Below are 25,401 nucleotides of genomic sequence, written 5' to 3'. Positions count from 1 at the left end.
GTAAAGCATCAGGACAGGGGGGACTTGCATGTGAACCGACTCTCCAACCTTTCTCCTCCTTCATTTCCCTTTTTGGAAGGCATTTTATAAAAACAGGACAGACATCATTTATTTTTTCATTCTCTAGCTCAGACACAAATCTCTGCTTTTAACAAAAAAACTCAGGCAAAACTTCAACATCAATTTCCAAAGAGCTGCCAGCTCCTAATATGAGGATAGGCAGCGAGAAATACGATTTCAAATATGTTATTGCCAAATCTGTTTAAAGGTCACATATTACACAAACTACACTGTACTATGTTCCTCTAACTCTAACATGTGTCTCTAGTCAGTTTACAAACCCCCCAATGATGAGAAAAGTCCATCCTCTCCGTCTTTCCCCTGCTCCACTTTTCAGAAAATGTGTGCTCAAACAGGCCGTTTGAAGATTTTCCCTTCATGACATCACAAAGGGCAGTAGCCCCTCCCCCAGGTGGGTGACACTCCCACAGCTAGGTGTTTGTTCTGAACCTCTGAGTCTGCCTTCTCATCGTAAACAATAGGACATGGAGCGAGAAAGACCGAGACACCCGAGCCCCTTCCAGAGAGGGGGCGTGGTCAGACACAGCTCATTTACATATTTAAAGGTACAGACACAGAAACAGCCTGTTCTGAGCAGGGCTGAAATAGAGGGGTTTATAGACATGATCAAATACAGGATCAGAGTGGATTTGGAACAAGAAACTTCACACTCATGTTTTAAGGAGCTCTGAGACTTATTTAGACTTGTTTAAAAAAAAAGGATAATATGTGACCTTTAACCTTAATAAATACCTACATATTTATGAAATTTCAACTCAACCGGGCCAAAAACATCCCAAATAGCATTAAGCACTTTGTATGTGAAATGAGCCAAAGCTCAGAATGGTTCCTGATTGCTAACCCATTGGAAATGGATGTTTCAGGAAGCAGAATAATCAAAACAAATGGACACCTTTGGGGGCCTGAGCATATGGAATGATTCCGGAGAAGGGGAGTCTTTTTCTCTGTGACTGGTCTAAAATAAAGGAGAAGCATCATGTAAATAGGATAACATGAATCACGATTTCAGAATAAGAGACAGGGTGACAGTTGAAACATATATATGTCACATACATAGCAACTTGGGAGGAGAAAATAAAAATGCATTAAAAAAAAAGGAGCAAGGTTCCCTCTGAAGCTGATGTTTTTGTGGATTAATACGGGAGGAATGCATGCTGGCTAAAAAGACAATCCAAAAAGAAAACGCAGTTTGGATCAGGCATGTTTGTTAATACAGGTGACATGAAAACACAGCTGCTCACATTGTGCAAGAGGAACGAAACGCACAAGAAGCAAGATAACTTTTTAGTCAGCTAGTCGCCGGGCAGACACTTTGTGGTCATGTTACAAGGCGGGCAAAGAGAGAGTGAAGGCTGATGGGATACAAAGGGGCGCATTTAAGCACCACAGAGAAACGGTGAACAGAGGAGGGTCATGCCTTCACAACCGACAAAAAACATTGAAAACAGCTGATACTTGCCGTCTTTTGGATTCCGTAGCGCTGTTGACTTTTACGTTAAGATTCATTGTGTATTTCACCAGCAGGACTAAAATCACATCGCTATGTTTCTGCACATTTTCTCATATGGATATTCTTCACAGTGGTTGCAGCCAAATGCACATCTCGACAATGTGTTTACATAAATGTGCCATGAAGATCGATGGCTCGGCACACTTACCATTTCTCTTGCATTCCTACACAAAGCCATATCAGGATCTAGTTTCTCCAGGACAAAGAAGTTCCTTTCCTTCAGCTCATTCCTCAAGGTAGTGCCCTTGACAAGGTATACATGTGCCATAAAAGGAATGTTCCACACACCCCTAGAAACAACAAGACAGGAGCAGGAGTTGGGAAGTGTTCATTTGCACTGACCGTTAAACTATGCAGTTTTTGAATCTGGAGGTGTAATGTGAAGGTCATTGGGTACGGTTTTAGTGGGTGACATGGTAAGAAAGAAATCTCTTAAACTTCTTCAGGATATTGAGGCCATTTCCCTTTGTTTATTTGGATGGGAAGCCTGAATGCTGTTGTTCAAAGTTTGATGTGGCACTGCGGGGTTTCAGGTACTAAAACGTACAAAATCGGACTCATCGTTGATGGGGTCGGTCGTCTCTCATCCGGACGGTCGGGGGTTCGATCCCCAGCTCCTGCTGCCACATCATGTCCAAGCAGAGGCTGCCATGTAAAGCATCCATCACAAGTAGTACACACATTCATACACCACCAACGAAGCAGCAGGAGCAACTTGGGGTTAAGTGTCTTGCCCGAGGACACATTGGACATGAAGATGCAGGAGCTGGGGATCGAACCCCAGACCATCCGGTTAAGAGACTCTACCTATGAGCCACAGCCACCCAAAAAAATTGAATACAGATTTTTCGGTCATATTTCCGGCTTTAATTCTCAGTATGACATCACTGCTCATCTTTAACATCATCATCATTAGAGTGTATTAATAAGTTATGAGGACAGAGCAGGATAGTGTGTGTCATGGTGTCTCTGATTTAACAAAAATGAGAATAGTGTCTGCACATCCTTTTGTTTGTGTGTGTGTGTGTGTGTGTGTGTGTGTGTGTGTGTGTGTGTGTGTGTGTGTGTGTGTGTGTGTGTGTGTGTGTGAACCATACAAATTGCCTCCATTGCACTTGTGACTTACACACGTTTCCTCTGCACAATGTCGACATAATCCTCCGAGCGAGCGTAATAACCATCCAGACTCAAGGCTCCCCAGAAGTTGGACCACAGCTTGCTGTGACGAGTGACAAGGGGGCCAATTATTTTTCTGTAGGGGAAGCAGGAGAGCAGAGCGGAGAGATGGTTATTCTGTCGGAGCGGATAAAACTCAAGTGACATCTCACAGACATTCGACCACGTAATGCACTCGGTCTCTTAAGAGCTAAAGCTAGCGTCGCTGCATCGATGAGATCAACCTCTCCTCGGAGAGATATGAAAAATCTGCAGAGGGCTTTTAAGATCACAGAAGTGTGTAAATTCAACCAGGCCCCGAGCAGGAAATCATTTCTAAACTGGATTCAGATACTGTAAGTGTAACCAATCGCTGCAGGAAGCTGTTTTTTCTGAACCCTGAATCTGCTCAATTTACTGGAATTTGAAAGAAATACTAACAACAAGAATTTTCCACTGCTGTCTTTCAAACCTCAACCCCAAAGAAAGGGATGTTTCTTTCCTCTATCTGAATTAAACTTGCCAATAATTGAGCCGTAAATGACAGGGTGGTTTGGTATGGATGCGCTGCAGCACTGAATACAAATGCTTCACGCTTGAGACAGTTTGGCCTTTTCCTTCCCACAGCTTCAGTCCCAGCGAAGAATTCTCATGCTGTCCTTAAATAATCCTACAAAATCTTTTTACTTTGCATGCGTCCAACAGGACTCGATGCCACCCCACCGCCACATTACGTCGAGTTTTTACGGGAAAGTTTCTTGAAAATCACAAGCTGCAAAAGGGGAAAAAAAGGGTTTGCATGTTTGTTTTTTGTGTAATGCAGAGTGGCATTTCGGGGTTTAGGGCAATTTGACTCTCCCTCTCTTTCCATGTGGCCGGGGAGAAAACAGGAAGCCAGGGCGTCTTATTTTTAAACTTTTTATTCACTCAGCTGTAATGTTCATGTGGTTTTGCCACTTAAAGGGACAACTTCTAACCGCTCACAGTCACAACAAAACTCTCTCTTTTTGTTCCAAACAGCACAATGTGATTACCTGTTCTGCTCGACGAGGAGCTTCAGCGTCTGTCTGTTGGTGAGCATCACATCCGAATCGATGCTGAAGTAGAAGTCGCATGTGGCATCCTTGCGGCAAAGATGCCTAATGAAATCGAAAACAGACACACAGGAGAAAAGTAGCGATTACTCAATCCGCTGTTGATTACAGTCGATGACATACTTGGAAGTAATCACAGAGAGTCGGACTCTTGGATAAATGTGATTTCAGGGAAGATTAGAGACTGCTAATGTGACTCAGACGTCCTCATTAAAGGGCTGTCCTGACCAATGCTTGCATGCTTTTGATAGTACCTCTCTGATGAGGCCCTCACAGATTGAATTATCACCATGACAACCGACTCATACTTGGCAATGGGAGAGAGTTAGCCCAAAGGAGGAACTGAGGACAAGAACTGCACCTGTTAAGATTCACAAATCAGAGCTTCTACCAAAAGAGAGAAGACATCGAGTCTGGAGCGCCGTCCACTGAGCTGACAATATTTCATCTACTCTATTTGAATACTTATAAATGGATCAATACCATCACATATTTCTGGAACATCAGAAGACTTTCTGAAACAGTAAGAATCATGCATTTTGAGGTTAAACCAAACAGGAAAATTCTCCTTCAGGCTGAAATTATTTGGAGCTAAAAAAAAAATCCCTTCATCTGGTTGAATTCATTTCTTCCACCAAAACCCAACTTCAAAGAGATATTAGACCCACATGCCCATGTTCCTGGCCTCTCCTTGGCTCAGATTCTCCTCTGGTCCCACAACCTTGAAGCTGTTGAACGTGTTCCTGTTCTCATCCCAGAACCTCTGGATGTGCTTCTCGTGGTAAACCTCCTAAGAGTAAGATAACTGGTATTAAATGCTTTAAAAAAGAGAAATGCATTAAGCTGAAACATGGTTCATGATAGAGATCTGGTGTTAGAAGAAACACTCTCACTCACATTATTGTGGATGAAAAGGTTGAGTTTATCTTTGGGATAGTCCAGGGTCAGCAGCTGCTGGAAGAACTCAGGAAGGAAAGGAGTGGGCTGCTCGATAAAAACTCCAATGAGAACATTTGGATACTCCTGTTTAGACAAAAAGTGGAAATAAATTAGTACTATTTCAAACACAGCAGCTTTACTGTGGAGCACTTTAACATAAATCATTGTTGAATTTGACACTTCAGGCGTACACAGAGAGTGAGGTCTTTACATTAACGTCTCTCTCTGCAGTGCTCTATTTTAAAAACCTCGAGGTTTACAGTAAGCAATTTGGGCTGGAACTGATTGGACTTCTCCTGCTCCTTGAGACCAGACAGTTATTGTGAGTGATCTAATAAACTCCCACTACATGAACTGCTTTTAAAAGCATCCTAACTGCCACGTACAGAGTACAACCAAAGTACCAAAGCAAGGAAGATATAAAGAGACATAAAAGCAAGAGAGACAAGAGAGACAAGAGAGGAAGAAACATTTTCCCATGACACTCGAGTTCCAGCCCACACAGCTCGGTCTGGAATCCCTGATCCTCTTGACCAGTTCACAGCAAAGGTCTGGGCCCGGCATGAAAAGAGGATCGGCGCAGAACCGTCTAATTTGCAAGTTCCGCAATGACTGTGTTTAGAGCGCACAAGTACTGGAACTCATGCATCTTTCAGATGTGAGCGTACATTTGTTATGGACACACAGAGGACAGACAGAAAAGGGAAAGGAGAGGCACAAACAACAGAGGGAAGCATTCATTATGCATCAAGGCAGGAGAAAGTGACAACTGGACTTCCTTTAGAACACAGAAGACAACGCTGGAGAGGTCCAGCTCGCTCAGTGAAGTGTAACACAGCGAGCTGCCATGGGGAGTAAACCCAAAACCAAAAGTACACAGAGAACCAAACCAGACAGCCAGTGACCTGGTTTTACCCCAGTATGACCGGTGTTCCCACATGACCTGAAACTCCACAAGTCTAAGTCTCATAAACCCAGCGTGGCACAGTCCAATGAGATGCTTTTCCTAACTTGACCCCTTATTGAGAAGCAGCAGTGTTTTTGATTATTCACTATGGAAGGTCACTGAGAGCGTTCCTCACAGAGGGGCCTTTCATGACGCTGCGTTTGTGTTGAATCAGCTCCAGTCAAAGCAATCGAAGTAGAATTATTTATAGAGCATACAGGAGCACAGCAGATCTGCTGTTTATGTATTGTGACGGCCTGCAAGTTTGCTGCCACTTACTATTAATACCATTATCCATTAATGTGCTGGTCATTTTCATGATGAATGGATTACTTGTTAAATCTGAAAAACATCAGAAAATAGAGAAACATTTTCCCAGAGCCCAGAGTGAGGTCTTCCAAATTCCTATTTTTGTCCAACCAACAGTCAAAAGCCCAAATAATATTTATTTGTTCTCATAATGGAGAAAGAAAAGCAGCAAATCCTTTGATTTAAGAAGCTTGAAGAAGCAAATTGTTGGACTTTTCTTGAAACAGGAATAAAATGGTTATTGATTATCCAAACTGTCTGCAGCTCTAATAACAAAGAGAACATCCACACCAGGATAATAGAATAGATTCACTGGGATCTTGTGCGTGCTGCAAAACTGTGTCCACAAAGGAAAAAGAGAACGTTTGCTAACATTGTTGACAGAAGCCGCCACAGCCCTGAGACATTTCCTCTCGCCTGCCATTCCTCCTCCTGTCTATACGTCGCCAGGCTTGGCTGAACCCTGTGACAAATTTTCAACGTAACCACCATAACTTGGATAAAACCCGTACTGAAGGCTCACTAAAAGGCAGGCTGGTCGACAGTGACACCCCTTTAAATGAACCCTTCTGAAAACCCCAGAAACCATATCCTGCACCGCAGTAGTGCTGGGCTTCCACTTCCCAGAGGAGTTTCCCTGGCAACTTATTCACTTTTAAAAAGGGTCCAAAAGGACCGACGGGCACATAACCTGTTTCTGTTGGAAAAGAGAGTGTATGTGCAGCGCAGACCAGTCCTGCTTATCTGTTGAAATAGGATGGACTGGGCCGCCCCTCCTGCTGTCTAGACAGACACACATACACGGTGGATGACGGTTCATACTGGAAGAAGAGGTGATGTTTCATCCTTTCCTACGCCCACAAATACCAACTTTCTGCAGCTGCACTTTAAATATGGGGCGGCAAATAGAAGAGAAAATGTCTTAATTTGAAGCACTTACTTTTAACTGAGACAAATCCACAGTGTCATCATCACAGTGGCTACACCCATGCTCGTAGTTCCAGGTATTGGGGACGTAGTTGCCCAAGTAGTTCAAGTACATCTGCAAAAGAAAAGAATTCAGAACAGGTGAATGCCTGGTTGCAGAAGTTTTATATTAAAGAAGCCCCTTTTTTTTATTACACTGAGTTGTTAGGAATATCCAACTTCAGAATTTGGCCCCGGAATATTTAGTCCAAAGATTTGGATTTGTAGAGGTCAAAAAGCTCCAGCAACAACTGTAGTATGAAGATCAACTTCATACTTCAGACTACTTTTTTGACCTCTTCTAGCCTTTCACTCTTCATGCACATTGGTAGTTGGAATTTGGAATAAGATGGGATTGACAGGCAGTCACTTCAAAGACTTAAGAACACTGGCTAAGAACGTCTCTTTCTCTCAGTGTATGTCTATGGTTTGAGATCATGTTGAAAGATGTTTTCTTACCAAGTATTTCTTCCTCATGCTGATTCTTGTATCTACATGTAGACTTAAGTGTTGGCCAGTACATACCACCCCCTGATACTAGTATGATAAAAAATGTGCATAATATTGTTGGAGTGGCTGACATTTTGTTAGCTGTGGCTAGCTCTTTATTTTCCTCTGGCGACCGTTTTGACTGGCAAACATGTAACTGTTTTTTTGGCCTTTTTGAGGAAAGAGTGGGTTAATGACATGCAGCAAAGGGTATTCGAACCCACAGCCGAGGACTATAGCCTCTGTACATGGGGTGTGTGACATAACCGCTAGGCTATCTGGCGGCTATTAGGCAGTAGCAGAGATTGATACCAAAACTGTACAAGTTTCGAAATGCTGCTAATTACAATTACAAAGTCATAATAGATAAAGAGATTCAGCAGAACCCACTGCTTGGACAAAGAATTCTATGATCAACTATTATTTAGAGCGTCTCCCGCAGATGTTGGGGCCTCCGGGAAGAATGACTCAATAGTTTTGTTGGCTTTGGTTCAATACCAAGGAAGACCAGAGACAGACAGCTGGAGGTGGAGCAATGGAGAGAGGGGTGAAAGACCAGAATCAAACCTAACAGGATGATCATACAGACGTCCTGCTATCAGCCCTTCACTCTGAAGGAATGCTAGCCTCGGTTTAGCCTCCTCTTGCCCTGCACACTAAGTAATGATTTGGATTTCATAGAGTTTTTGGCTACTACCACTGGAGCAGTATATGTATTTCCTGGACGTGTCACAAGTCTATGCAGTGAAATGCAATGATCGGCCCAAAATTTTTTGAGTGGATATCAATCTAAAAGAGAAGGTCCAAAAGAAACTCATCTACACATGTGGGAAAGGGAGTTCAATAATTCAGCCAACAGCTCGACGTTCTCGATGAAAATTATAAACCTGAAACCATGCTAGCGCCATATGCTAGGTTGAGCCCCTGAGGCCGTCATTTCTTACTCACTTTGGTGTTTGCGTTGCCATGGACGACCACTGGCAGAGAGTCATACACGGTGTTCCTAACTCTCACGCGGTCTGATGCAAACTTTAGAAGCACTTCATCTGCAAACACATCGAGAAAAAAAAGAAATAGACATTTCAGGGCGGGGTTATGAAAATGTGGGGTTATGAGAGCCTTTAAAGGTTCAGGGGGAAATGTGTTCACTACAGTGGCTCATAACACCAAAAATCAGTAGGAAGTACAGATAAGTTCACAATATGAAATAAAATAAAAATAGAAATAACAATATAATAAGCATAAGTACCAAGTGAAAGCAATAATAAAGTAGTATAAGTAATAAACTATGTTCAAGCGCATATTTACAAATATGAATATACACTGATGGATTAACAGCGTAGATATTACACGGTTCATGTATAGATAACACATTTGATGTTTAAATATTGTCCAGTTTTCAACAGAGTGCACAGTTTTAGTAAAGAAGAGTAATATAAGAGTTATTAACTTACGACCGATGGTGATTTGCCAAGTCTACAAGTTCTCTGAAAATACCTTTACAATCTTTCCCAGAGTGTGGGGGCCAAACAGTAGACTACATGTCGGGCTTATGTTAGTGAAGAAAATGTTATTAAAAGCCCAGTTTTCTTCTTTTTTGTTTTTTTGCAAGTATCAGTGTGAAACTGTTGGTTTGAATACCTTGCTCTCAAATATTTGATTTATAACAAACAGATCAGCAGAGACTCTGATAGTGGAATTTAGTTTTGCAAGATTTCTCACCAACAGCCCCATTCAGGTTCTGGAAAATTTGGCACTTGTGGTCCAAAGTCATATTGAGAGATTCCTGAAAAAGACAGAGAGTATCTTAGCCATCCAGGATTGTTTCTCTAGGGATATGTTCACACCCAAGTGTTTGCCGTTGACTCAAAAATACTCACTCGCTTTAAGGGATCCAAGTATAGTTTAGTGTAGAAGAGCTGGTCATCGTCGTTGTCGTGGAGATTCCACTGAGAAACAATTCTGTGTATGTGCGGGGCGTAGCCGATGATACCTGCAGAGGAAATAACAGTGTGAACCGCACAAATCCAGCTGTAAAGTGCAGGGTTGGGAAAAGTTTACGAGGTCATATAGGCTACCACTGGCAGACTGTTGGCGACAATTACACACTATCTGCTGGCTTCATGGTGGAAAGCCTTCACTGTAGGAAGCCTGAGCGCCCGACGCAAAGTGTGATTCTTGGCAATAATCCCAAACACACACGGAATGGGCAGGAACTTTTTCTTCCCACAGACTGAAGATAGAAAGGAGTGCAATAATGGGGCTGCAATCTTGTGGGACGGTCTGTGCGAGTATCTCACACCCTATCGAAAATGTACATTCTCATGGCGATCTCTCTACTCCAGCTCTGCCCAGCTGTCTCCTTGGTTTTTTCCCTTTTCGTGCTCCAGGACACTGACCACAGAAAAGTGCAGATTGCAGGGTACGGCTGTGTAGCTTGTCTGCGCCATTTTGCATCCCAGCATTTTAAAAAAAGAAGCCTTGGACACTGTAAACAAGTCAAAGGATAGACATGACATAATCCCGATGTCTGGAGCGAGGCACAGTTGAAAGGAAATCATGACATTTTAATGTGACTCGTTTTGACGGTTGCTTATCCGCAAAGTGATGGCTTTAAAATCGACAGATCCTGAAAAGCCCTGGGAACTGCAGGCCCCAATGCTTCTGGAAAAGTTCACTGAGTTACTCGGCTGTAAAACACAGTAAACAATATGCAACTCCAACGTTGTAAGAATATTATATGCAACATGGAATTCAACATTTTATTTTATATCTGTTCTGACAGTTTCATTGACTGCTTTCTGCAAACCTTTACCAGCAGTCCCAGTGGATCAGGTCCCTTCTCTCACATGTTTTTTTAGTTTTGGGAGTGAGAAGATAAGATAACCTCAGCTAAATAAACACACACAGCCAAACACAACCCTTCTGTATCATGATTCCTTCCCTGAAACCCGGCACTCTCTGTGAAAGTATGTGTCCATATGCTCTGAAACATTACCCACTGGTCATTTGGGCGGTAGCTTTAGGAACAAAAACAAAACCAACAATTTTATATAAACTGTGGTAGTTCGTGGGGGCCAAGACAAATCCACATGTCAAGTCAATGACAATGAATGCTAAAAACAGTCTCTGATCAGTTGGAGGCAGCTAGACTCCAGTATGGGAGGTCAGCGCAGGCTGATGACCACAGGGAAAGTAGTAATTCTGTGTCCTGAGGACAGACAGCTGCCCATGCCATGTGGACTATGCACGGGAGCTTACTTATTGTTTCTTTGTTTAAAATCTCTGCAAACAATCTGAAGTATTTCACCTCATTTTGTGTCTATAGGCAGATCTTTGGATGTTGGAGGCCTTTAATGCAAAGGTCAGGTCAGAAGGTCCAAAAAAGAATAAAGTATGCAGCTAACTTTCATATGAATGGGCATCTGTCAGCTTCTGTCCACTGGGAGAGGAAATACCTGGAGGTGTGAGTTTACAGGAAAAATACGCTTCCATTTTATTCAAAGAGATAAAAGTAATAAAAGTCCTGCGGTTTTAAATTTTAAAACTAACACAGGTTTGACGCCATTCCCTGAAGGCACCACAAGAATCTTAAAACCAACAACACTGACGGTGAATGGCTGCTTAGCTCCCTGAATTCCAACTCAGCCTGTGAGTCTTCAGAGTGTGACAGCTGATGGGGGAATGTATAAACCAACGTCCATGCATAGAATTTATGGGTTCAGAACGAAGGGTACTCAAACAGCGCTCTACCCCTACATACACAGGACATTAACAAAATGGTTGTAAGTTAAACAATGTTCAGTTTGTGAAGCACAGACCAATCATTGAATAAACTATTCCCTTCAGATAATGACGACTAAAGACTTTTGACCCACAGTGATAATCGGCTCACTAAAAGAGGAATATTCATTGTGTGCAGATGAGTAAGAGGATGGTAGTTCATTTTAAGAATAATGCTGCATTGGGTTGTGATCTAGAGTTGAATCAGGTGAGGGTCATGGAGCAACGCCAGCTACAGTCCTACATCTGGGTCTACTCAGAATGCAATCAGGCACAGTATTAAGCGTGGGTTACCATGTTTTGGCAGCAAACAGAAACAATCACATAATTACTGTAAGTTATACATGTAAATGTAAGATGGAAGGAATTAGACTGGAAAGTACATCAAGGGTTGCATGTGAGCGTGTTTAGTGTGAGTAAAATGCAAAACGCAAAGGGGATGCACTAACATTTCACAATATGACTACATTTGGAAAGAGTGACACTCTTCCACAAAAGTGGAGGAATGTTTTTTGGTCTTTAGTGTCCACCCACTTTTATTTTGAAGGACTCCCTTCCATGAGCCCCAGAAGTTTGAAGGATACCAGCTGCACTCTGTTTTTTTTAACATATACATCTATCTTTTGTCAGCTGACATTGAGGAATTCCAGATGGCCTAACAGAGCACTTTCTTTGGATAAGTCCAAACATTAGCAGCATTTCGATCAGATATAACATTCTTGGAACCCACCTCCAGAGTTGAGGTAGCGCTTGCCACTGCGGATCGAGGGGTACTTGTCAGCCAGCCGCTTATCCGGCCATATCAGGCCCTCTGCAGCGAAGAGCACTTTGTGATTGGCTTGCTGGAACTTCCTGAGAATCTCCTCCGGCCCCCCAGCAAAGATAAGATCATAGCTAAAAGGGAGGAACAAAGAAGAAATACAGATATAACAGATCATTATCCATCAGTCTGACAAGAAACCCTGTGCTTGTACACGCTCCACGCAGATTATAATCTCAATGTAAATAGTAGACATTCTTCATTGGTGGGCATTTGTACAGGCAGGCAAGCTCAGTGACGGATCGAGGAAAATGTTGCTAACCCTTTTCAGAGACATCGTGGTGACGCCAGCTATTAAAGAAAGGTCAGATATTCTAGGACGTGAAAACTCCAAAATGTGTCTGGTGATTTTACAGTTTTGAAGTCCTAACAGTAAAACAGCTGAATCATTCAGCTGACACCTTCCCCCACAGAGTCACTGACAATAAAACACCCTCTTTTAGACTTTTAGACTGTGATTCAGCACACACTGATCTAAAAATGTCTCATCCCAAAATAAGAAATCATGTACTTCATACAAACTGGTTTATATATGGTGGCAGGAAAAGGTGGAAAGACAACCAACCACCTTCTTGGATAACCTGAACCACCTCAGGCATGTCATGAGAGGAAGCACAGTCAAACATAGGTCACAAAGCCTCCTGCACGCTGCTGTCCACATCTGGGCCACACATGTTTATACAGGCACCCTCTGCCCCTTGTTAAGTCGTAAATCACAGTAAACGCTGCGGTATAAAAATGATCTCCAGTCCTAAAGAAAACAATCAGGATGATGTTTAAATAAATTCATTGTAGAAAAATAAACGTAGGGTTGAGAACAAACAGTTTCTTATTGTGTTTGTAGGTGTTGCCTGTATTACCTAAGAGAATGAAAAGATGGCTATACATTTATCTGCTTCTTTAAAGGAGATCTATTCTGCTGATCTATATTTCAACATATAATGTTACGATATCCGTACTAAACCTTGGAAACGTTTTTTTTTAAAACATCATACACAGTTGTTGATGTAATCCCCGGACGTGATTTCCTGCTGCTCTGAACGAGACTTTAAGAGAACTCGATGAGACTTGGCCAGAACCTGACGTCTCAGAGCAAAGCATGGAGCAAAGTCGTAGGACACGCCCACCCCCAGCAGCTCTTTCAAGGACACACCCGCCTGGAAGATCACTGAAATGTACCTGCGATTGAAAACAGAGTCGGCCAATCAGAGGAAAGTGGAGACATGGGGAGGCGGGCCTTAAAGAGACAAATGAAGCGTTTCAGGCAGAGGCTGACATGAGGGATTTTACTGACGCCAGTATCAGGTTAATAAGGAGGTTTTTGAGCTATCTACAGCATCTACAACGCTACTCAACAGGAGTCCCAGAGTGACATCATTAAAGGCAGAAGTGAAAATAATAGAGCTCCTTTAAGAGCAGTAAGAGTAGCCAACTTTTGTGTCCCTTTAATATTTGGACCCACGCAGTTTGTGGAAATTGATGTTTATTCAGTTCAAAAATCTTTTAATATATTTCATAATCATGAGTGCATTTTCCCCAAAAGGAAAACAGAACTATTCCATGTACCTGTGTTGAGGGTGTGGCAACGTTTCACACCAAATATAGCTCACATTATTCAAGCGACGTGATGCAGTGAGTATCATCATCATCATCATCATCACCAGCTGCTCTATTTGAAGAAAGCTGTTATTATTCCAAACCACTAACATTATCTCTGTCAAACTTTCCACTGGCCTTGAAAACTCAGCTCCTATAATTCAGCTACCTGCATGTGAAAATGACTCCTCTCGTACATTTACTCATGCTCTATAATAATGATCTTTTTACACAAGTGAGCAGAGGGGGCGTTTAAGTGCTGCTGCATAAGTGGGCAGAACACGGCTTTCACACCGAGGGAGGGATCAAATTCAAAACAATCATTAAAGTCTGTGATTTATGAAAATGAGTTTAATTTCTAATTCATAGATCTGCACAGCAATTAGAGGTGTTTTGATTCCCTTTCTTGTCGTGGAGGTGTTTGTGTGTAAATCAGAACAAAGCTCAAAACTAACTGACAGCTCGACATCTTTGGTAGAAATACACACAAAGCAAGAACAGAGAAAAAAAATTAGAGTTTGATCTTTTTTCTTTATTATATTTGGCTGCTTACATCAAAGAACTAGCCGCTTAGAAAAAGTTTTTTTCTACCTCTCAGGGTAGATTGTCAGCGACTATTAAAAAACAGTCACAGAAAAAGGAAGTGTTGGTTATACATGCACATGGTCTCATGGAGCTAAACAGACAACTTACCTGTCCACAGAAAGGACGACCAGATCCTCCTGCTCAGCCAGAGCCTCCATGGCCTCCTTCAGTAGTCTGACCTTTTGTCCTCCGCCGATGGAGCGACCCACATCACCACCTTTCCATGGGTCCCCCATTCCCAGCACCTGAGACAGAACAGGTGATGAACCAGCTGAGGAGCCCAACATGAAACAGCTTAACAACAGCAGAGTTCAAAAGAGAAGCCAGCACTTCAACATAGCCTGTTTCCTTAATGTCTGATCATACAGTAAGGTCACTTTATCATTAAGTTCATATCTTACTGATGATCCTTTACGAGGCTGGCTCTCATAATATTGTGGTGCATATAAAGCCTGATGGACACTTTAAAAAAATTAAAGAATAGCATTAAATTGACTTCAAAGTTAATTAAAAAGGTCTCTTGCAAAAACCACTCTAGGTTTGACCAAAAAAAAGTTTCATATAGGAAGCATTTACGTCCTGCAGGAGAGAGACAGAAGACCACACAAAATGCTCGGGTGCACCAACTGTGACTTTTTACTTTGGCTTCAACCACACGGGGAAATTCTGGACCCGCACTGAGGAGTATCCCTTTAAGATGGATGTTTTTCGCGAGCTTGCCACACCTCATTGTTCCCTTTAAGAGGCCCAATCAATCATGTGTGATTCTAAGGCTTGGTGTGTTTGAGAGAAGCATCGTTAGCTGGGAGGACCGCCCGTTTGTTGACAGAATTTTGAGGAGACAGACGTACCTTCACAGTGTAGTTGAAATAGTTTGCAGACTTCATAAAGCGCAGGAAGCCATCTGTTTCCTCGGTTGCAACAGTTAGGACCAGCAACTTTTCTAAAAAAAAAAAAAAGAAAGAAAAACAAAAATCCCACAACTGAACTCATGTGTCTTATAAAGTCATCACATATTTTGGCAACCAAATTACAGGGATGTGGGGATGTTCTCTCGCAGCTGAATATTGTAACATTTTATGGTATTGCTAAAGAGGTCTAACATTTGGATATTTTTATGGGATAATGTTGGCTTCAGGATGTCCGCAGGAATATGTTAGAATATAGAGGTACTTATATATATAAGCATAGAGAGTCCATCTTCTGTGAAGCAAGCTCCTTGTAAACCTCAGACCAATGTCAACAAACTGGTAACTGCTTGGCTTAGCAGTCTAAACCTACATCTCAAATTAGCTCCATCGACTGTAGTCTATTTGATTCAAAATGGAGGCATACATTTAGACACAGACTTAATCATTTCTTTCCTGTTGGAGACTCCCACAAAGCTGCAGGACATTTCCACCGGCCATGAGTTCAGAAGTCTGAGGTTTGAAGACGGGTTAGACCAAGTACAAATTAGCACCATAGCCTCATGTGAAGCTAGAGAGAGGCGGGCTAAACCCACAAAGCTGCTTTTCACTTCTTCTGTTATGTTTCGTCAAACCAAACCGGGGGGTGGACTTGATTAGAAAGTGCCAAGGAAGGAAGAACCCTGGACTTCCAGATCCTGTTGTTGCATTTGTGGAGGAGAAATCATTCACTTCATCTTCCCTAAACGGTGCAGAATGCTGTTCTGTACCAGAAGTCCGACATGACCAACAAAAAGTTAATGACACTTTAATAAGCTTTTATACGACCACTTGAATACCAATCCTGCGTTTCATGTCTTGAGAGCCAATCTGCATTTAATTTAAAATACAACACTAGCTTTCCACTGAAGCCTTGTAAATCATTTATTGGACATTGGCAAGTTAGATTGAAAGTATGCGAGTGAACATGTCAGGTGCCTGTAATGGACCCAGAAGTGCACTCTGCATTTAAAGAGCTTGAAATTCACCTTAGAATACAAAGATTAAGAGGTGGTCATCATTTATTTTGGTGAACACGGCTTCATCATGATTGGTCTTTTTGACTGCACAACAAATCTCAACAAACCGAGAAAGGATGTTTGCTGACGTTTTATCAGGCTTTAGAATCTAAAAAGGTAAATGCAAGTACTGGACAATAGCGCTTTGTGGTCTAAAATGTTTTTTTGTACTTTCATCTACCCAGATGAATTAAACAAAGCAAAGGGGCCTATTTTAAGGCATTTTTTGTCCAAAAGGACAATATCAACCATCCTTCACCCACTCCTTCAAACTAAAGTGTGTCCTTGCAGCTCTTTCCCATCCACTCTCCATCAATGTGACTGAGCCGTTCTCTTATCCATGTCTAGCCTGTGGCCATGTCTTTGCTTTAACAGTCGTTCCAGTTCTCCTCTGACACAAAGGTTTCTGTTTCAGGTTTGGAAACAGCTCCCAGTATGCCTGTAACCTAACAGCTTCAGAAAACATTTATGGCAAAGGAACTGGGCTGATCCAGAGCAACATGAAATTCAACTTAGCCCAAGCAGTAAACAGGGGGGGAAGAGGGGCGTGGATAATGAGCCCACAGGAGCGTCCCTGTCTGAGGCTTGAGCTTGGTGCAGGGAGTTTATGATGTGTCTTACATTTGGAAAATACATTTCCCATTCAGCTTTGTAGAACAAGGGACTTTAATGGTTACAGGGTAAGTTTATAAGCTTCTTTTCCCCCCTCTCCCAGTGACTACATTCGACATGTGCTTTTATCAAGACCAACCCATTTGGAACAAAGTCGCAATGAATAAACACTTCTTCATTTTTACTTTATGAAGCGGGTCTTTCTGGAAGACTACCTTTTTGAATATTGGTAGTAAGAAACACTTTTACACATAGACTCTCCTGAAAGTATATGCTTCTGATTGGCCTACCCAAATAATCCGACCCAACCAACCAATGAAGGCAACAAGTAACAAAGTGCGCAACTTTGGGTACAGATAACAGGACCTTCAGGTTCACTGTTCCTGCAGTTTGGAATCTGCTGCAGGAGAGTTTGGGTCTGGGGGAGCTGATCTCCTCAAATCATTATAAAGTAGACTAAAGGTGTTGGGAGGAGGATGCATCAGGTTGTAGATGCATTGACTAATGACTTTCTGCTCCGTGACCATGAACATGTTGACCTGTGTTTATAATTTTGTATGTGTCTTATGTCTGTAACTTTGTTAGTGTTGCAGACTTAAACATGCAACAAACAGCTCTGAACAAAACACACCCAGCTCTGCCACCCACAGTGAACAGCATGTTCTGCTGGGGTTTCTTTGAAATATTGGAGACCTCCATGAATACTTTCTATTTCATAATGCTGTGATTCCAGCAAGGACATGAGATTTTATTCCCTCAACAGATGGTTTCAATTTATTTTTGTGCTCACATGAAATGGGAACTGAAAACCAGTAGCTTTGTTTGTATTTAACCATTTGAAACCAGTGGTAAGCTGCGTGTTGCGATCCATGATCCCAATTAGCCCCTCACCCCCTCTGGCTTTACCCGAAACCTTTTGGGAGCCACACACGCTTTCCCCTTGTAGTAAACATGCAGACCACATGACTGCATCCCAACAGGCAAGCTTCCAGTTAAGAACAGCTCGCGGACGGTTTAGAAGCATGAGACAGACACTTTTATTTTCTAAATTAAAACTTGTTGTTCAAACACTTCAGTGCAGTCTCTTTAATGGCTTTTTTTTAAATTCCTATGGATTTACAGTATCCTCCTCCAAACTAGGGCTGGAAAACCGTGGCTGGAAATGATAGTACTGTATCCAGATACCATATAATGAGACTGGAAGATTTATGATACATCAGTTCTTTCCAAGCTGAGCCACTGAATCTTGTTTGTGTTCAATTGAAGTCAGACTGGAGGGTTGTCAAAATGCCACTTAAAGTCCAGAATTTGGGGCTTTCTATACATCTGATTCTTATTGTACAATCAAATTTCATAATAAAACATTTATCACGGATGTGGCTCACTGGTAGTCGGTTGTCTCTCAACCAGAAGGTTATGGGGTTTGATGTCCAGCTCCTGCAGCTACATGTGGGATGTGTTTTTGGGACACTTAACCCCCTAGTTGCTCCCACTGCTTGGTTGGTGGCGTTTACATGTGAATGAATGGCCATCAGTGTGTGAGTGTGTAGGTGTGACCTGCAGTTTTAAAGCGCTTTGAGTAGTCAGAAGTGCAACATAAGCCTCGAGTCCATTTGTGTTGAAGTTATTCTTACTAAAGAGTATCATAAAGCAGATTATGTGACTGTTCACCAGCCAATCACAGAGCTGACATATAGAAACAGACAACCAGACACACTCACATTCACACCTACAGACAATTTTACAGTCAGCCGTTAACCTAACGAGCATGTCTCTGGACTGTGGGAGGAAGCCGGAGTACCCGGAGAGAACCCACACATGCACGAGGAGAACATGCAGACTCCACACAGAGAGACTCCTGTCAGACGGGGATTCAAACCAGGAACCTCTTCGCTGTGAGGCGCTAACCACTGCACCATCGTGAAGCCCACATCTTAGGCCCAGGTGTTGTTGATTTCTTTGCTTTTAGACCTAAGCCAACCCTGAAGTGAAATGGATCTCTTTTAAAGCATTTAGACAATATATCGGTTTCTGTCTGTAAAGTTAGCATGCATCGTATAGTTTTAGTGTTCAAATGAGTCCCTAAGGAGAGAAGACAACATGATTTTATCTCTGCAAAGAGAAGTGAAGAAGTTAAAAAACAGAGCCTTCCAATCTTCTTACAAAATGTAATCCCGCCCATTGGTCAAACTCTTTCATTTATATAAAGAGCATAAACACCAATAACTAAGCATACCTTACGGGCAGATGGCACTATAAAAGGAGAGTTTTCAGACAGCCATGGTTTTGTTGGATAAGTGTCTACTCAGAGTAAACACGACACACTCTCATGTCAGTCCTGTAAGAACAACCCACAGGAGGAAAGGAATGCAGCTCCTACAGTACTGCTGTAACTCCTGTCCAAGAAAGGCGATCGGCGCCAAGCCGTCTTCCCCCCCTCTCTCTCTCTGTACCACATGGGGCTCAGCCGTCTAGGTCAACTTTCACACTCCAATGAGCAAAAGTTCTGACACTCTGTCCTGGGAAAAAAGCCTCAGTAAGCACTTTTTGTAGAATAACGGAAAGAAGTATCATGTGAATGTTTACCGGCCTTGGACAAAAGGATCATATGATCTCTCCTGCCTGAAGATCACCAAGATTGTCTGAAATAGTTCCAGGAAAAGACCATTGCAACTTTTTCAGTTAAAGGCTTTATATGTGATGTTTTGATCCAGCAGATGTCGCCCTTGAGCACCAGCATGAAACCAAAACAACTCGCGCTGCATTGTTGTGTTAGCATGCTAATGCTAGTGATCTTTATTATGCTGGTATCTTCACACTGCATGTAAATTGACCTGAAATGAGCGTGATCTAGAAACACAGTTAAGCAGTGAGTACAGTATGTTATTCTTCTTTTCTCTAGTCCCTCAATTAAACAACTTTTATACACGAGGGGAGGAGTCAGACAGCCGTCCCGGCGATGTAAACAAACTGAAGATAGGACTCTGAAAACTCTGAAAACATCACAGACAGTGGGACTCGGTTGTTACACCCATTGTAGACAGTCATGACTCACAGAGTTATTTTTAGAGGAGATACTTGATTTCTATTACATGTATGTGATGTTATGTAAGTGTGAAAAATCACATATTCAGCCTTTAAAGGCCCACATTCTTGTCCTTCTCATGTATTTCACAGACTCTACCTTTAATCTCATTGTGGACATGTGGACACTATCAGTAACAACAGCCTTTTCTGAAAGTGATTCACCATCATAACAATCCAACAGCACAATATTGGTGTGAAGGTCTGGGATTCCTCATTATTACAGCATTGTGGGAGTGATGTTGTTTAAAGAAACACTGGCAGCTCCACATACACAGATCACACACACAGCGCTGTTCTTCCCCTATTTCTCCACCGTCTACATTGATCCCGTCTCGCTCCTCTAACGCCTATGTTACTAACTACGATAGAGTACAGAGGTGGGACAACTTGGTTCCCCCAATACATCACAGGGGCGTAAATATCGTGCCTTGAACTGGCCGTCTGAACGGACCTGATGATGCCAAATTGTTTTTTTTTTAGAGCAACTTAATGTTTCTAAACCTGATGTTGGATGATCAAACTACTTTACTCTACTTAAATCCTTCATCATACCAAATACCAATCCAACTTTAACTGGCCATGCCTGGCTGTACAGTTCAAACGCCTCACTGCATTAGTCGAGGTAATTACTGTTTATTCAACACTGGCATCGACCTCCTCTGGTAGCTAATGTTAGCTAAACTTTCTGAGCCAGTGTTCTGTTGGTTTGTGGTGAACAGTCAGCAAAAGCTTATTTTACTGGTATTTTCAGATTATAAAACACTTTGAACTCGATGTACTTTGGTCACCATAGTGAACATTAAAGATGTGTCATCCAGTTACCAAGGCAACCTTCCCTGAAAACAGAAAAGTGACTTCCTGGTAGCCTTATTTTTTACCACATGGATGGAAAGTAGAGACACAGCCACACACTACACTATCTACTCAATAATCAGAGAAGTAACAATGATTTTCTTAGGCCGCTTCATAACATTCCTACTTAGAAGAGTTTATGAATAAAAATAACAACGTGTCATCGCTTGGACAAATTGGTTACTTTTCTTGAAAAAGAACCACATTCAAATGGTGCTTCTGTTGAGACATGCGGTCACAGTTTGAAACCCCTGAGGTGTTAATCTGACCATCAGTGCAACCATGTGCTCTTAAGCCATTCTAAAATATGACTCGGAGAACGCTATTGGTAGCAGATGTAGTTCAGAAAGGCGTAGTAACGGTATTAAAACTCAAATACATGATGGTTTTAACCATTTGGAGGAAGTGGCAACATGTTGTGACGACAACAAAATGAAATGTCATCACATTCACGCTTGTATGTAAAGTGACAATCAGTATTAACTCATCCATTCACACACCACCAAGAAAGCAGTGGGAGCAACTTGGGGTTAAGAGTCTTGCCCAAGGACACATCGGACAATTCTGCCTGACACAAAAGCGTGCAAACAAACCTCCTGTGACGCCACTTTGAAAAGTTTTCCATCTTTAAAACAAAGTTAAAGGAACTAAAAGCAGCTCTGGCACAGAAGAAACACTTTTAATATCTGACAGCCAGCAGCCCCTGGTCATGCAGACATTCCTCAACCCCAGAAAATACCATTGTTGCTACTTAGGTGAGCACCCCATGTGTTTGTAATTTGCTGCAATTTAACAGGACGCTCACAGGTCTGTTGTTTTAGCTGTACACGATAGGTAAATAGAGTTGTTTTCTAGTGACTCCTCAAAGTCGCATTGATTGATTAAACACATAATTTCCATAATCTGAGAGGCATTAAAGGGATCCCCAGGAAAAACACTGTGATTCCAATTACACATGTCAAACCGCAGGCACTTCAGCCCACGGATGTGGAATGATGTCACCAGCATTGTGCCAGGAAACAATTTAGAAGTCTCGTCACACGTCATTATGATTCAAGAATAGTTTTTTTGTCCTGGAAGACACTCCACTAAAATGTAGAAGAAAAAACAACAACAAATCTCATCTGGTTTGTGTCAGTAGTGCTCCTGTCAGCTACAAATGATTACTCTTAGAAAATCGTCTTTGGCCTCAGTCGGGGTCTCTGTGGAGCTTTTAATCCTCTTTTAACTAGAACACACATTTGGTTTGTTTCAAAGTGATACACCAAACAGTTTAACTTTGAATGCTGCTCTTTAATAAGTACATAATTGAAAGCAGATAAACAGTCAGATTTCACATAATTTAGTGAAATCTGACCGTTTATATTAATAATACTGTCTGCAAAGGGGGGGAGGAGTTAAGCAGCTTAATGAACAACCACATGCTAAGTTGAGGAACTCCATTGCTACCTCAAAATGTGACTTTCATACTTGGTGTAGTGTACTTGGTGACAGTGTACAAAAAAAAACATTAGTCTCAGAAGAGAAGAGATGCTTTGTACCAGATTTAGCTAACTAGCTAATTTCCATCTGTTGTCCCTGGGCAGATGATGGCAACAGCAAAATACAAATCAACCAGTCACACACACACACATTTCATAAGAGAGAAGAAAGACATGGAACAGTTTACAGATATTAAAACATTATGTACAAGTTTCCCTGAGAGATATAAAAGGTTGTCAATGACAAATTAATGCTGACAAGACTGGTTACTTAAAATCCATTTTTTGACTTTGCGGGTGAAAGTGCAGAAGTTTGTGCAAAGTTTAAGACTAGTTGGAAGACTATTCCATTCATTAATGGCTGTAAAATAAAATAAACAGATTGTGCTAAAGCGGAGCCACATTTAGGAATACTGCAATCTCCGCTTGAGGCCTCAGACCTTGAAGATCTGAGAGATGCACGGATTGGGAAAATCAGGGCTGAAGCTGAAATAATAATTTAGCTTATTTGCCAAATTAGATACTGATGTTTGTTTCATTATTTATTTTGGAGCGAGACTCCCACAATGCCGACATTTTCTCTCACGTTTGACGATGAAACAAGTCAGAGTTTGTTCGACAGGTGACTTCATCTGCCCGATAAAACATTTTCTCTGAATCAGCAGTTAGCTGAAGTAGATGTCAGCGTTAGGGATCGGTTCATGCCAAATTATTTGCCGATGTGCGGATGTCAGTCAACAGGGCCGATGCGTTGTTGCATCATCCTCACTATTCATTTCAGTCTTTTGCAAAACCAGCTTAAAAAACTCCTCATGGGAGCTTCAACACAATGATCTCAAACAAATCACAATACATTCATACTTCATAGGATGAATGCACTACAGTTGAAAGTCTACTCATGACAAGATTTCCAGTAATTTGCCCCAACTCGATCCTGCATACTTCTGATAAAACATAGCTGGGATGTATTCCCCTCTCTCCTCTAAAGCATCACGTCGGTATGTTACAGTAAGGATCCCAGACATTCTTTTCTTTCATATTATGACAAGGACTTATACATTTAAAACAAACTTTAACAAGTCGGAACAAGACATTTCAGTAAAAACAGTACAACCTGTTCTGGCTTTATCAAGAAAAGATCCAAATATAAACAGCTGCTAAGTTTGCATTCTCAGAATTTAAACGACTTGTTAGATATAGATGAAATATACTCACAAGTCCTGTTGTGCCCTTTGTGAAGGACATTTAATATTGTTTGAGTTAAGTTTTGTTTTTACACTGCCCCCTCCTGGTTGTTTAAGTGAACTGAGTAGTATAAGCATGTGAGGTGTTAATTACCTTCAGACCAGCAGTTTCTTCACCTCCTGCAAAATGATCTTCCACGTTGTTGCCTTGGACACTAATTGTCCGTAAGTATTTATTATTTTGTGTTCTTTGGTGTGCAGAGGCAGAATGTAAGTTTTTAAGTTGTGTCTTTAGACGATTGGATTTTAATAAATTGATAGTTAGCAGAGCAGTAAGCTAGCAGCATGACTAAGCATGTTAGGTTAGCTAATTGTTTCTTGTGCCCTATTTTCTGTTTGTTAGTCTCTAATGTACTTTTTGCAATTTGTGCTTTATTGCAGTTTTACAAGAAAGAAAGAAAGTAAATAAGAACGGAAATACAGTGAATTCTTCAATAAATAACGAGAAAAGTTACGCCTTGTAATTCTTTGGAGGACTTACACTTGTTAGCTAACTGTTTAGCTCTGAAGATAAACAACTCATTGCGAGGTCAGTATAAGTCCTGACCAAAGAGCTGGAGTATCTTCCCTTTTCATGGGAACGGCCATCTCCACATTCTGCTCTTGTGTGTTTAATATAGTTTGCAGACTATACCTCAGACACTGCAGGCAACAAGAGACGGAGTGAAAAAGCAGACAACACAATGCATACTTGGCTGCAAAGAAAGCACAAAACCAAACCCTGTGGTGATACAGTGACAATGTCTACGGCCTGATTACAGTCCGGGCCTGCCAGCAGGGTTTGTTAGTTTGTTAAGACTGGAATTACAGGCACGGAGAGCGATATTCTTCTGCAGTGTATACGGCATGGGTGACTTTAGGTGGAGCTTCCGTTTTCTTCTCTATAAAACACTCCCTGCTGACTGACACATCAGGGATGTCTGAGAAAGGTCATCTAATCCATGGGACAGAGGAGCAGATCATCCAGAGTGATGGTACTCCGCCCACACACACACACACTAACACAGATACTTGCCAAGAAATATGTCCAAGTTACTGTCAAACATTCAGAGCTGGTTTCCAAGTACATAATGTCATCAACTTTGTGTAGAATACTCCTGATGTGGAAGGCCTTATTTAAGTCATCCAAGCTTTTAGGATCTTCAGATGTTGGCATCTTTGTGTTTAAACTTGGAAACACATTGTTTTCACTTCTGAGACGTTTACCTTTCACTCACTTGGACAGAGAGTTGAACAATGAGGCGTCCATTTTCAACAGAATAACTGTACATATGTATGTGAACGCTGTGAAGCTGCATCTTCTCAGGGAATCAAAAAGAGTTACACTAATGGTACTGGAAACCGTTTAGATTTATGCAGAGGAGATACCTGCACAGGTGGATGCAACAATAGTCTCTTTTATTAAGACATGAGCGGTCAAAGGTATCGGTGCTACAGTGCGAAAAAAGGTGATTAAAAAACAAGTTAGAAATGAGTGAAAAGCTCCTTTCAGGTAGCTGGACAGTGAGAGGGTCTACACCGTCCAGTTTTTTGTAACTTTCCAAAATCTGACCATAAAACCAACAGCCACGTCCGCTGTTCACGGGGACCTGCCAGGTGCCCGTAGGTTTAGAAATGGGCAGGAGGCTGCATTCCTTCATTCTTCTTCTTTTTTTCTTCCTTTTCACGGCTTAATCCGAACCGTTTTTAATCCTGATTGATGGAGATCATTAGTGCTCTCAGAGAAAAGAAAAGCTGCTGCAGGAGCGATATCAGAATCTGCAACAAGTGAGACCTACACTCAGAACTTTATTAAAGATTTCTTTTTGGGCTTTTTGTGCCTTTAATGGAGAGACAGGACAGTGGATAGAGCTGGAAATCAGGGAGAGAGAGAGAGGGGAATGACA

At 41.8% G+C, this 25,401-nt stretch overlaps 1 protein-coding gene across 1 annotated transcript in view; it reads right to left on the bottom strand.

Annotated features, from left to right (window-relative positions):
• Nucleotides 1–25,401, bottom strand: part of plod2 (procollagen-lysine, 2-oxoglutarate 5-dioxygenase 2) — a 34,510-nt gene that overhangs the window by 5,527 nt on the left and 3,582 nt on the right. The window contains 12 exon segments of the mRNA XM_020654971.3: nucleotides 1,740–1,881; nucleotides 2,718–2,843; nucleotides 3,781–3,885; nucleotides 4,509–4,630; nucleotides 4,738–4,863; nucleotides 6,975–7,076; nucleotides 8,438–8,535; nucleotides 9,212–9,275; nucleotides 9,370–9,482; nucleotides 12,003–12,166; nucleotides 14,382–14,518; nucleotides 15,125–15,216. Coding sequence (XP_020510627.1) covers nucleotides 1,740–1,881; nucleotides 2,718–2,843; nucleotides 3,781–3,885; nucleotides 4,509–4,630; nucleotides 4,738–4,863; nucleotides 6,975–7,076; nucleotides 8,438–8,535; nucleotides 9,212–9,275; nucleotides 9,370–9,482; nucleotides 12,003–12,166; nucleotides 14,382–14,518; nucleotides 15,125–15,216 — 1,391 coding nt within the window.

Source organism: Labrus bergylta, chromosome 20, assembly GCF_963930695.1.
Source record: "Labrus bergylta chromosome 20, fLabBer1.1, whole genome shotgun sequence".
NCBI lineage: Eukaryota > Metazoa > Chordata > Actinopteri > Labriformes > Labridae > Labrus > Labrus bergylta.
Note: the sequence above shows the minus strand (reverse complement) of the source record. Positions and strands in the feature narration are given on the sequence as shown.